This window comes from Trachurus japonicus, chromosome 3 (assembly GCF_045865225.1).
Source record: "Trachurus japonicus isolate A0001 chromosome 3, Traja_1.0".
Classification (NCBI taxonomy): Eukaryota; Metazoa; Chordata; class Actinopteri; order Carangiformes; family Carangidae; genus Trachurus; species Trachurus japonicus.
The window spans coordinates 14,262,238-14,276,926 of record NC_140909.1 but is presented as its reverse complement, the minus strand read 5'-3'; the positions used below and the strand labels follow the sequence as shown (position 1 = coordinate 14,276,926).

The window sequence follows — 14,689 nt, the reverse complement described above, 5'->3', positions numbered from 1 at the left end:
ATATATTGAACATCGACAGTTTCATATATTCCCATGTCGTGACTGAGTGCACTGAGTTTTAGAAGTTCTTGATTCGCCCATATCACAGCAATATTGGCCCTGCTGTTGTATGGATCAGGTGTTTGCTCTGCAGGACAGAGGTCTTGAATCTGGTCCCTGTCCCAGACCTGTGCTGTGTCCCACATACATGGATTGATCTGTTGAGACAAGTGTTGTCACCTAAGCTATAGGACAGCTCACATAATCAAGGCAGAACAATTTATCTAAATCCAGTCCTACCCAGTAATCTTGCTCTTTTCCTCCCATGGCTCGTATTGCACATTGAATTTTCTCACCACATAGTTAAGGAAGTTTCTCTGTCTGTCTGTCTCTCTATCTTTGGGCAGCTCCTGGGGCTTTTAGACCAAACTCATTAGACAGGGTGAGACCTCTTTAAATAATACATCTCCACTTACACTCCCACTGTCTCCTCTCCTCTTCCTCTCCCCACACATTCCTGTTTTCTCCTCCTTCTCTTTCCCTTTTCTGTATCTACTTCTCACTCTCCTCTCTCTCTCTCTTCATGTTTTCATCCTCTCTCTCTCTTATTCTGTCTTCCTCCCACCTCCTCTGTCTGTGTCTGATTTACTCTATATTTTCCCCTCACTATTTCTCATCGTCTCTCTCTCTCCCCTTCTTGCTCTCTGCCTCTGTTTCTCTCCCTCACTCTCTCTCTTTCTCTCTCATACACACATACACACACCACCCATCTCAAACCGCTCTTTTATTGGTTTCCATGGTAACTAAGAGCTGGTGCGAGAAAGAAGGAATTCTCCGTGACTGTTGATAGGGTTACGTGTGTGTGTGTGTGTGTGTGCTCGTTTGTGTGTGTGCGTGCGTGTGTTCGTTTGTGTGCGTGCGTGTCTGTGTGTGTTCATTTGTGTGCGTGCGTGCGTGCTTGCGAGAGAGCAAAAGACACATAGAGGTAAAGTGAGAGAGAGAGACGTAGCTATTACAGAGTGCCGCCTAGAGGCAGTATTCACACACACACACACACACACACACACACACACACACACACACACACACACACACATATGCATACCAAATACAGCATTCCACTAGTAGTTATAGATACAAACACACTTCAATACTCAACACTCTTTGACGACTCCATACATGTTTCAGTATCAGTTCAGCATACATGTCAGAAGAAGTTCACAGCTGGCCTGTGTGTATGTGTGTGTGTGTGTGTGTGTCTGTGTTCTGTAATGAAGACCCAAAAAGTTTGTTTATTTTGTGAGTCAGCTGAGATTATATTGATTGATTCTCCAGACTGAAATGCTTTTTCTTTTTTTCACCCTGAAACTGCTCTTTTCACCCAAGAGTCAGGAGCTTCACAGAAGACTCGTGTGTATTTTAAGGCTTTTTCTTGTTTGCATTACAGTATGTGTCAGAGCAAGTCAGGAAAGCTCAAAAATGTTTTCCTTAGTCCCACAACGCTGATCTGTATGTCACTCAGATGGTACAATTCTGCTGCTTTTCAAATGCCATTTTGATTTAGTACATGCACACAGGTGATGTTAGGTGGTACAGTAATGCTGCACTTGGAAAACAAAGTTAAAGAAGACTGCAAGCAACGCCAGATTTAGGATACTTTAAAATGGGCTTTGTAAAAGTTGTTTTAAGAAGGAAAGGCACTTAACTCATTTGTTGCATTCATTCTAGTGGCGCAGACTTTTGTTTATTTTGAAGAAATGTCCGCAGAGTCCCTTCAGCCTTTAAGTCTGGTCGCTTTCTCTCTGTTTTGGTCGCTTTTTACTTATTGGAGCTCCCTCAATGTCGGAGTGCATATTTTCACTGTCGTAAAAACTCACAGCTAAATCCCCACCCCCCCACCTCCCCACGGATTGCCTCCTTGCCGGGTAGGAAAGCGATGTCTACCGAGGTTGGTGACACTAACAAGAGATTACGGATAACCAAGCCTGTTTGTGTCGTACTGTAGTGCCGTAAAGCAGTCCATGTTTCTCGCGTGATGAGATCTGGGACATCGGTTCGGAGGCACTGATCTTGTAAGGTTGATTTTCCGCCGCCATTTTCCTCATAACAAGTCTTTTCATTATCACAATTAATCCAAGCTGTTTCATTAAGGTGCAATTTTGGCATACCGGTAGTTCCTCTTTTACAACAATAATTTTCCAGTGGCTCAGAAGGGAGACATCCCCTACTCCTGGTAGGTTTTTCATTTAAAAGGAGAAAGTGTTTTCATTTCACTGATCCCATTATCTAACCTAAAAAAAAAGATACAATAAAAACACCATTTGTAGCAGTTGGATAGTTTGACTAGATTCAGTTTTCGCACAATAATGATGCAGCAAGATGCCATCTACTGAATTTGTACAAGCTCTTAAATAGAGTACAGGTAATTCCACCTCTTCCACCATTTTTTTTTACCCTGACTCATTCAAGTGCAAGTACACATTCAAGTACACCTGAGGTTTATGAGGCCTTGGTAGTGGAAGATACACAGGCTGTAAGTGCGATAGTGCTTTTCGTATTACCTTTTATAAAGTATATGGAAAAATCATTTCTATTTCCTAGAAACTAGAAAAGACACTGTTGTGTATGTGTAATGCTCAGTCAATGGTTTGTGGTTAATTACACTGTAACTAACCACAAGATGGATTCCTTTCACTAAAAAGTTAATTGTAATTGCTATGTTTAAGGTTATTGGAATGCTCCTGTACAGTATGACGTGTTCGACAACTTTAAAAGTTTGGGGTATTTCAGAGATCTTCTGTATTCCACCCCAAAGCCTCCACTGTGTGGGTAAGAGGAAAAGGAAAATGAGACACAGTCAGACTGTGAGAGGTAGGACTGCGAAAATGTTGTGTACGTGTGTGTTCTTCTTCTGTATGTGTGAAGATGATCAAAGAACATGGATGCGTGAGAGAAAGAGAATGACTTGCATTGCGTTTTTTTTTCTTTTGCATTTTTTTATGTGTGTGTCTGTGTGTGAGAGAGAGAGAAAGAGAGAGAGTGATCAAAGCACGTGTGTGTCAAGGCTTTTGATAAGGCTGACACCTGAGCCTAGAGCAGCACCACTGGGGGATTGTGGGTAGATCAAGACAAGACCTCTAGACCTCAGGGGTTCAATGCGGCAGCACAACAAAAATCAATCCAAAAAATATCAATCGATGTCAGTGCGCGGGACTAGGAAGAGAGGAAAGGAAGAGAATTATTACTCTGATGCTTTAGGAAACAAGAAGAAAGTAGGAAAGGGTAGTAATAGGGAGGAAGATGATGAGTAGGTGGGAGTGCAACTGTCTAGCAAAGAAGAAGAAACCAAACCAAGTCTTGCAGGCATGTAAATCAGTTTTTACTGCGCAAGCCTTAGCCAAGAATAAAGGCCCAGCTCTAATGTCCACATTCACGCTCTCATAGACTTTGACATGTGTTACAGAAAAGCCTGCAAGGCTCAGGGCTGTCCCACTGTGAAATTGGAAAGTGCTTCAGGGTTCTCTGGTGCACTTTTTGAGCCCTTTATGCACACTTTCCTCAAAACTGAAAGGCTGCAGAATTTGCTTAAGGGAAATAAGGAGCTAATGGATACTAACATTGTAATAGTTGAGTCAACAGTTTGTTTTATTAGAGTATACATGGAAATCACATCATCACATCACATTGGCAATGGACGGGTCTGTGACCTAGGCAACAAATAAATACAGAGGGAGCTTTACCATTTTGCATACAGCTTCTTTAACCTCTGCACTCTCCCGCGCTCACACTTTCATTTTCAACCAACACAGAGCAGTTGATGGTAATTAAAGTCTGTTAGGGATCACAGCTGATACCGTGGGTGGGCACGGGGATGGGGCCGCAGAGGTACACACACATCCACATACGTACACACACACAAGCAATCAAAATAAGACAAGACTTGTAGAGGCCAGAGGAGGTGAAAAGAGAGGTGGTGAGAATGCATAGTGTGTGCATTAGCGTTTGTGAAGGGCAGGGGTTGACAGAGATACACACCACATACATACACATTCACAAACATTCCCGCTAATTTCATTGACCTCTGCTCGTCTACCCTGGAGTATGAATGTGCACACGCCCACAAAAGTGTTTGCACAGCAGGCTGAAGATGGATCAAGCTACTGTTAGGTCTGCTCCTCGTGGGTCATGTAGCCGTGGTAGGGATTAATAGGCTTTTCTATTTAAAATTGCACCACTCTAATACAGGAGATCCCACACTGTGCTCCGGCTCAGCACAACATAAAATTCATTCACTTAAGTTTTTATCCTGCTGTGTTGTTTGAAGAGGAAGGGCCTAGGACGCAGCAAAAAAAAAGTGTGCCACTGCATTTTTGCACAAGACAGACATTTTAATATGGTATATATACTGTATAATGTGGGTGTAATATACGGTTGCATCACACCATGTAGTGAAGTATTGATTACAGATGTGTGTTCTTTAACATCCATCAGAGACATAGCTTCTCTGGTAAACTATTTTATTAATTGCACAAGAGAAATGTAGGTTGGTTTGGATCTATATTCTCAGTGAATGTTATTTACACACACATTCATGGAAAGACAGACATGAAAAGCACCGTACTTTAGCATTATATAACAAAGCCTTGGAGCCACAGGGGTCCAAGTGATATTTGGGGACAACATGAATTTTCTGCTAAACTAAACAACTTTTGAGCCAAATGCAGTCAGTTGAATTTTTTGAAAAATACATAAGAATAACAGATTAGAGGAGTGATATGCTCGCCAGCTTTGAGTGCAATGGGCAGTGCTCCCAGCAGCAGGAAACAAATGAAAAAAAGATCCATGTTTAAAATCTGAATGCTTCATTGCAGCATGATGTCTCTAAATGACTGAAGTGAAGTGGATGAAACTGGGCACAGCACCATCTTGTTACCATCTACTGGTGTAGTTCATAAATATCAGGACAGAGATCCTAGCATATGCATTCGACATATGTAAGACATATGTATTCAAAGACCAAATAGAGAAACCTCAAACCATCTAATCATGCTTTTCAGGAAACAAACAGTAAATGAAGCTGGCTGTAGTTCAGACCTGGCAGAGCATCACTAGGGAAGAGACCAAGTGTGTGCTCATATCTCTGGGCTTTAGAACTGAGTGAGTCGCTTATTTATTTATTTTAATCTTTATTTATTTAGTGGAATTTCACTGAGAGCCTAGTTCTCTTTTCAAGGAAGGACACAATCATGCTCATATAGTTGCACACATTCACACCTAAGTCATCCACAACAACTACAGTCTGATCTGTTGGCCACTGACCAGCTGCACTAGAGTGTCTGGGGGTTAAGGGCCTTGCTCAGTGATAGCAGTGAGGGAAGGCAAAGTGCTGCTCTTTTACTTTCTCCATCTACACAAAACCTTCCAGGAGTGGGGTTATCAAATCTTTTCATTACAAATATGCTGTAGTGCAAAAATGTGTCACAGTCCACATTTTCTGTATATTGTGACCACTGTGTAAAGAGGCTGCAGCCATCTATTTTCTTCTTCCATCCATTGTATTCAGGGTCATGGGGGGATTCCCAGCATGAGTGTGAGGTAGTGTAACCGCTGGACACAATGCTAATTAATCACAGAGTTAACACATACAAATGGATACATTTTCACATTCACATTCAGGGGTCCATACACATTCAATAGGTTTCTGGATTACCTAACGTGTATTGTTCAGTGGTTGACATTAAGACGGCAGTGTAAAGTGATTAGTTAACTAAACATCAAAGTCTTAGCTAGCACAAGTTATATTTAAACTACATCCTGTGTGTTTTGCTGCGGTTCTAGACACTACAGTATACAACTGTATGTACACGAGCACTTTGCAAATCTATTTGTGCTTTCAGCCTGTGTGTTTCAGGGCAATGGCTTGTTATGCACTCAGTGAATATATGCATTCGAAGCACTCAAAAGGTGTAGGGGGAAAAATGTATTTAAAGAAAAAGCAAACAAAAATTAAAGCTGTTGCTGCACTGAGCAGGCCCTGGCACTGTTGGATACATGGTGTGTGCTGGGATGAGGTAATTGAGCTTTTATGAGTAAGATGTGGTTTCCTTATTTAGTTATGTGGTGCAAGAGAACATGCATCAAACATTAACAATGTTCCTGGACATCAGGTGTGGACCAGATCATGGATCATGGAAATTTCATGGAAATCTAATTTTGTCACTCAAGGGTTACCTGTTTTCAGTGCAGTTGATGCTAATATTGTAATCCTATAATGTTAATATGCAGATGCCTTCGGTGTGAGGCAATCATCAGATTTGGGGCAGATTAGGAATGTTTATTTTACCTAGAACCACTTCACTTTACTCCACCTTGTTTTATGCCAACACATCCAAATGTTCCTCGATGATACATCAGCACTGCAAACATTTATATTTTACAATTAAGCACCATCAAGGTCTTAACAAGTTGGGTGGGTGTGGTCGACTTGCCTGGAGGAGAACATCCAATTTTAAAACATGGCATTTCTTGTTGCCATGCGGTAAACCTATGACTACCAGTATAAATGAAAAACAAAATGTAAATGTTATCAAGCCAGGAACATGTAACGATTTGCTGTGCAATTTACCATCGCAATAGCACTGCCAAAATTGCGGAGTAAAATCAAAATGGCTGATTTCCTTTTGGGTTTAGTGTATGCTTTTTTGTAAGTCAAGGAGGCGCCTTCAAGCCATTTTCCAACACCCATGTACAAGACCCACAAATCATGTGAGCTTTCACCTCACTGGAATGTGTGAGCCCTCAAAATGTGGTCTATTTTCAGGGAGAAGAAGAAAAATAAATAGATCATATCCAATTAGGTCTTCACACTAGTCAGTGTTCGTCCAGTGTAGCAGGTGGAGCATGTGCAGCAGTATCAGTCTGGTTCTGTTACAAAAACATTTCATCAGATATCAAATATCAGATCAAATATCCGTGTTTGGATTGTTAAGTGATCACCTTCACAAAGTCAAATCTGCAAAGCTGCAGGGCTGCACATAGCCAAGAACATTGACATATTACAAGAACATAATATTTAACATAAAATACAGGAAGAATCAGTTGCAGTTCAAATTCTATTTCAATTTTCGTTGTATAGCCAAAGGATGGATGTTCACTTTTACAGCCTTATATTATGGTTTAACCCACTATCTCCTGGTATTTCAGTGGAATACATTGCAGGTTAATTCACTTCTCTTTCCTCCTACAACCTGCTTTTGGCACATTTTATGCAAACTTGCACTTGCTTTTCAAGGTGAATAAGTTTCCTGACACGGCCCTCATAATTTGTGTGAACATTATGAAGTGCAGGAGATAGACCCACACTTAAATATCATCCTGCCATTTACACGATCCTTCCCTAAATGCATACACATAAAGTGGAGAGGGGCACTCCACTGATCTCACGGAAGATGCACCTTGGTAAACAGATAAAGTGCCTTTCCAGACTGGTGAATCTGTTTGATAATGGTATGCATGTCTTTGAGGAACAAAATTTGTCTGAAGTGAAGTGCAAAGGCCTCTATGGATCTTGCCCTCTCTCCTTGAAGAGAGGGTGTATCACTGTACAAATCACGTAAACAGCACCCAGAACATGGAATATAGATTTTCTGAATATGATTTTTAAAGCAAGGAAATCTCTTTGTGTCTGTCTTTCTACAGCTCCATGTGGAGGGCAGTATGGTGGATCTGAAGGAGTTGTTTTGTCTCCAAATTATCCCCTAAACTACACGACAAGACAGACCTGCTCCTATTACATCACAGTGTCCCCACAGTTTGGTAAGTACATCAATTAAATAATTAAAAGCATACCATACCATAGATAGGTATAATAGGTAATTTATATGTTCATTAATTTCTCTGATTTGTTGTCTTGGTTTGTTTATCTTTTTCAGTGGTGTTTGGTCAGTTTGCCGTTTTCCAGACAGCGATGAATGACTCTGTGGAGCTGTTTGATGGAGCCAATGAGAATGCTCGATTGCTTAGCTCCTTGGCCGGGTCGCATTCAGGTGAGTCTCTGAATGTGACCAATTCAGTGTCAGGAAAAGCTGTGTGTCTATCTTATTTGGTCATGCTACTATACAGTAAATGCAACTGGTGTTTTTTTTTAGCTTAAGATGTTGATGTGTTTAAAAAAAACTTGCATTTTAGTTTTGAAATAGTTTTCCCACCATTTTCTGCTTTTGTGTGCTCCAGAACGCATGAACAAGGAAAATAATGAAATCGTCTGTAAGGAAGCAGCTCTTAGGGCCTGTAGAACACAGCACCAGTATTCGTTATCACCGTTTATTTGACAGTGATGAATTTGGTGAAAATCCATTATAGGTTATCTTTACAAGAGGAAATCAGCAGTAGGGCCCATACAACATCAGGCAGCACTGTTACAACACAATCCTCTGTGGGTTTCCTTATCCTCCAACTTTAATCCCCGCTTGGCAACAGTTTAGGTCTGTACACAGTAACACACCTAGAGTGGATGAGGCAAAAACTCAACGTAAATGTCATGGTGTGAAGAATGAAATGAAGAAATATTGATTAACATAGTTTCTGGCTAAATGTGCTCTCATTGCCTCAGAGTTTCATGTTCCTCTGTTGTCTGTCATGGCCAGGGGGCATGCTGCAGGGTAACCCCACTGGAATTGACATTTAGTTTTTTCTATGAAAAACAGAGCTTTTAAAATATTTTCTCTGTTTTGTTTATTCTATTGTGTATTTGTAGAATTTCAAGGGTAGAAAAAAAATTATGCTGTCTAATAAAGGACAAGACTGCAGCTGTCAATGAAGTTATCTCAACAATGAGATGAGCATTGTAGGGTTTGACGATAAAAATATAATCATAATTATTATGATATTCAGTTTTATCTGTATGTGCTTTTAAATAGGTTCCTTAATTGAGTGGGTCAATGAAGCGTTTTTCAGCATAATTATTAACTGAGAAGATGTAGCTGCATGTTGTCCAATGTTTCTCTTTCCAACTACTATCCCTTTAAGTTATGAAAGAGGCCAGTTTGTATAATGTACTGTAGTATGGGTGGATTATTCCTTGAGGTTAATTTGAGTGTAAAACCATCCCTTTGGTTAAAACAGGCAGCAAATAATGAAACACACCAGGGTTTACAAAATTAATGTTATCCACATCATTACACTATCATTACCGTGCACGTGTCCATGCACAGACATGCACACACATGCATGGGCAAACAGATTTGCAGCACATTGTTTCAGGAAACTGACTCATTACAGTGACACACGCATACATGCACACCAAACCTACACACACTTACAAGCATACACACTCACGCAGCTAATGATGGTTCGAAATGTCAGCCACACCAGGTCACGTTTTTCTTATTTATCACTGTTACTTGCTTGCATATGTGTGTACTTTTACTAAATTTGTGTGTATGTGCTTCTGAGTTGGTGTACGTGTGTTTCTGTGCTTTTGCATTCTTATTCATGGGAGGACTACACTTTGCTTTAAGGCAAGGCGAGACCCCCCTCCAAAGTGCCATGTCATGACTGTGTAACCATATGCACAGTACTGGCTGTGTGTGTTTATGTGTCTATGTGTGTGTTTCTAACAGAATTCATGTTTGTTATAATATGTGTCTCAATTGTCTTCAGTAAGAAAAAAAAACATTGGTGACAAGTTTAACAGTCTATTTTGTGTGTGTGTGTGTAATTGTGTGTCCCAGGAGAAACACTGCCATTGGCAACTTCCAATCAGATCATGTTGAGGTTCAACGCAAAGAGTGGCCAGTCAGCTAAAGGCTTTCACTTTGTCTACCAAGGTAACGCTCACTTTGTTTGTCTGTCTTTGTTTCACACATGTAAACTTGCATAAAGCACAATTCAGGTCCAACATCAGAGTCTCTCTGCTGACAACTACACTTTTGTTTTTTCTTTCCTCATTCTTCTTATGTTATTCAATTACTGCCATCATTGTAGCTGTGCCTCGCACCAGTGACAGTCAGTGCAGCTCAGTGCCGGAGCCTCGGTACGGCAGGCGAATCGGCTCAGAGTTCTCAGCCAGCTCTGTGGTTCGCTTCGAGTGCAGTCCAGGGTATCTACTGAAGGGATCCAGTGCTATCCGGTGCCAGGCCGTGCCAGGTGCCCTCGCACAATGGAACTCCACAACACCAACCTGTATAGGTAAGGTTGGCTGATACCCAGTGATCTACAGACAATGCACCCAGCTAACAAAGAAGCTCCAAAAGAAGTTATCAGTCTTCTGGCTCTCTCTGAATCATCCAGTACTGGGAGAGCTGAGATTCTGACATTAATCCTAACTAAACTAAATGTATGCCTGCATGAAATCTCTCTCTGCTGAGACCAAGCCTTTTGCAAACAGCTTCAACTGTCACCTCAGTTAATATCATAAATAACATTTGTTATCATATTCTCTCTGGCTCCCTGTAGTGGTAATTTGAATACCATATTGTGCCTGGCTTTTTCACTGCTGTATTCCAACCACCTGCCCTATCCATTAGCCATTTAGTTGATAGACTTTGCCAAGAAATCCATATTTTATATCTTCTTTCTAGTTCCCTGCAGTGGCAATCTGACTGAACGTCGTGGTACAATACTGTCTCCTGGCTATCCTGAACCCTACCCAAACAGTCTCAACTGTCTGTGGAGGATCCATGTCAGTGAAGGAGCTGGGATACAGGTAAAGATATATAAAAATGATATATATATTGTATATATATGTATATTTATTTACACTAACTATGGAGGATATACAGTACATGAACTCTGAGGTTGTTATATTCATTTATTTTCATTGTATACTACTTAGATCCAAGTTATGACGTTTGCTACCGAGCACAACTGGGACTCTCTGGAGATCTACGATGGAGGAGACATGACAGCTCCTAAATTAGGGTCATTTTCTGGTATGACAATATGCTTGCAACACACACACACACACACACACACACACACACATGAACACACACACATGAACACACAAACTCATGTGCAGGCATCCATGCCCACAAACACTCCGGAGGTCAATGATGGATGGGATATGACAGCTTCTAAACTATAGGCACACACATACACACATGCTCACACATACAGACTGACAGACTTATACGCACACACAAACACACACACTAGATCCATGATGAATTTGATATGACAGGCCTTAAACTATAGATACACACTTAGAGCATGTACTGGTGATCTGTGATGGATGTGTTGTAATACAAAAAAATACAATATATAAGACCTAGAATTCTTCCATGTTCCTGGCAGTCAGAGAGGAGAGGAGGGAGGAAGGGAGGGAAGAAAAGAGAAGAGTTTAACCATGAGCTTGAGTGAAGGGTGGACAAAAAAAGAGAGAGAAGGAAGGATAGAAAGAAGACAGAAGGGGGGCTAAAGAATGATCTAACCTTTTACAATTTCCCAGCGGAGTTTCCCCTGTGACCTGCCCCAAGCACATACCTGTCACACACCTATCACACATAAAACATGCCGCCCACAGGGCCACATGCACACGCGCATACACACACATACACACAAATGACTGTGCCCTTCTCAAGAAGGCACACAGGGGAGCTGCCCACTATAACCACCAAGATCTGGTGTTGAGCAGCTTCACTGGGGCACATGAGAGTTGCTTCACATAAGGACACTAAAATGCTAGCTGTCCATGGAGGGCGAGGGGTCGTTCACCTTCTCTACACATAATTTCCCATCTGGTCTCGGGAGTTAGTTACGATCAAAATCTCCATTGCTCAGGCAGCCTCGCTATGTATTCTTCGTCTAATATCTTCCTGTAGACCCATGTTGTTGTGGCTACATGGACTTTGATGCTATTTTTTTTAATATCTTGTGAGAATTTCCATTTAATATGCTAATCTGTTGTAACTTCATCTCTTGTTTTTATAGGAACTACAGCTCCAGCCCTGCTTAACTCAACATCCAATCAGCTCCTCCTGCACTTTCAGAGTGACATCAGTGTGGTGGCAGCAGGCTTTCACCTAGAATACAAGAGTAAGTAAAACCTTTTAAGACTGATAGACTAAATGATAAATTGATCGGTTTAAAAAAGGTTATACTCGGTAAGGCAAAACAATCAAGCAGTGAATATGCTAGAAATGCACACAGCACGCAAGCACACACACGCACGCACGCACACACCATTGCAGACAAAACTTCACCATCAAATAACAAGAGTCAGTGACCTGAACTGGTTGCGCCTGAGAGCATACACACATACTGAGACCAACATGGGAGCACACACACAGAACACACACCTAGAGATGATGATGTAAATAGAAACATGTAGCGCCAGACAAATACACACACAAAGTGCATTTGCCTGTGTCATACGCACACATAAGTGCAAAAGAAAGGCACATACGCGCAAATATGTCATAGACAGACAAAAGTATGGACATGGATATTAACATCGTGCACTTACACATATACACACCTGTCAGGGCACGGTTGTGCTTTTCAGTCCTTTGTAGTTGTTTTAGCTTAGAATCACTTCTAGATCAATGAACATGTCCCCTTTTGTAGGTATGTGTGAGCGTTGCAGTGTGTGTGGGCACACTTTTCTACATGTGCGTGTGTGTGTAGGTGAATGCACACATTTGTGTTTCAATGGTCTGTATTTTCGTTGATTCTGTGTGTCGTCATGCCATCACCAGGAGTGAAAACCTAGAAGAAGGGTCACTTAAGTACACAGTGTACTGTGTCAGTCTATATTTCTGGATCAGTGTATTTTTAACTGTGTTTATCTTTTCAATAAGGCTTTTATTAGCAGATGCAGCTGATCCAACCCAAATCTGATGTGATGATGACACCATATGTGACACTATGATTAGAACTGGATCCTTTCATATGCAGTATCATAAATAATCTGCAGCAGAAAATGGCACCCAGTGTGGGACAAGCCACTTCTATTTTTATGTTTTAGCATTTATTTTGGTAAAGCTTAGCGACACATATATTATTGAGATGAGAGCAGTGCAGGTCAATGTCCCTTTAGAGAGAGGGCGTTTGGGGAAACTGTGCTTGCAGGAAGGTTGGGATTAGATGTCTTGTGGTTTTTTGTAAGACCCAGAGTCAGGCTTGGGTCAAATTATTCAGCCTCTATTGTTGCGGATCTTGGGTTTGTTTCCCTATATTTGTAATACCAGTGTGGATCAGCTCTGGTCACGTGGCACATTGTGCTCATAAAATCATCACAGGCTGCTCCCTGGTTCATCTTGGCCTTTGTCTCCAACTATTCCACACTTTACTTGATCTCCGATGTTCTCCCCTTTGGACCTGACATCCTTCATCCATCCACTAGATGTCCCCATACTTTTTTCCTGTTCCACTAACTCATCTGTTTTCCACTTGTAACCATCTAGCTTCTCCTCCCATTTACACACCTGTTCCCAGGTAGCTCATCATTCCAGTCATTATTCAAACCTATCTCTGTCTTCAGCTCTCTGTTTCAACATAACTTTTTGTTTTTGTGTTACTTTGTGATGCTGTGTATTGACCTCAGTTCTTGTTTCCTGTGTTATGGATTACATATTTTATTTTGGATTCCTGTTCCGCTTGCCTGCTCATCCACCCATCTGTCTGTAAGCCTGTTTTCATATATTAAAGACTTCTTCACTGCGTTAGCCCGTCTTTGTGTGTCTGTGTGCCTGCACTGTTATCAGTAAGACCTGACAGTATAATCCGACCAGTTATGGACCCAGCAGACCTTTTTGAAGAAGAACGTTATGATTTGTCATCCCTTGTGTGCTGGAATGGGGAGTGGAAAAGAGCCCCTAGCAGAGAGTATAAAGAGACTGCACTAAAGTCAGCATGTAGAGAAAACCATGGCTAAGGAATTCCCTTCCTGATGGGCTCCAAAACTTTCTAAACATCCCTAATTCGTCACAAATCTCCCAGTCTGCTAGACATCAGCCAGTCTCCCAGATGACTAGCCACCAGCATGCTCCAGAGTCTGCCAATCCCCTACTTGCTTCTCAGATGGTAATGCCAAGGTTAGTTTGCCTCTTTCTTGCTGCTCATGCCTCAGTCAGATCGCCTCTGGCCTGTTACCCTCAGGGCTGCAGCTTCTAACCTGCACCCCAGACAGCTAGACTCTGGTCTGCTAACTTTCAGTTTGCATCTGAGCCGATTAATATCCTGTTTGATCTTGATCCTAAAGACCTTGATCAGTCCCATCTCCCCGAGACTCACCTTGGTCTTGCTAGGAGGTACCTAGCGGTTGGAGCCCCAATAAGAAATCAAAGAAAGCAGAGTCCAGAGAGTCTCAGCTGCTTAGCTGGCTAGAGCCTCAGCTGCCCAGTGAGCCCAAACCTCTACTGCAGAGTCCCACAATTGATGCCCAGCTGGACAGGACGTGAGCCATCACCACCGACGTCCTGTCAGTTCGGCCAAGTCCTGCCTGTTTCTGCCCAACTGATGTCTCACCTTTTAGTGACTCACAGGTCCCAGCTAACATTTTACTTGTCCTATAGCTGTTCTTGAGTGGGCCTTTCCACTCAATATCAAGCTTATCTCCAAGTCTGTCCCAAGTCTTCCATCTGGGGCAAATGCCATGCCTGTTCCTGTTGTTGTTCTTGAATCAGCCCACATCAGAACCTGTTCCTTATTCACAGTCCGCTCACAGGCCATCTCTGGTCTCCAGTTGAAAGATCATCGCTTGGACTTT

General features: G+C 41.8%; 1 protein-coding gene across 1 annotated transcript in view; it reads left to right on the top strand.

The window, feature by feature from the left end:
• Window positions 1–14,689, top strand: part of LOC146989734 (CUB and sushi domain-containing protein 1-like) — a 373,646-nt gene that overhangs the window by 296,387 nt on the left and 62,570 nt on the right. The window contains exons 33-39 of the mRNA XM_085763336.1: window positions 7,678–7,794; window positions 7,911–8,024; window positions 9,711–9,806; window positions 9,964–10,167; window positions 10,560–10,684; window positions 10,814–10,910; window positions 11,911–12,015. Of these exons, the coding sequence (XP_085619462.1) occupies window positions 7,678–7,794; window positions 7,911–8,024; window positions 9,711–9,806; window positions 9,964–10,167; window positions 10,560–10,684; window positions 10,814–10,910; window positions 11,911–12,015 (858 nt within the window). The remainder of the gene's footprint in view (window positions 1–7,677; window positions 7,795–7,910; window positions 8,025–9,710; window positions 9,807–9,963; window positions 10,168–10,559; window positions 10,685–10,813; window positions 10,911–11,910; window positions 12,016–14,689) is intronic.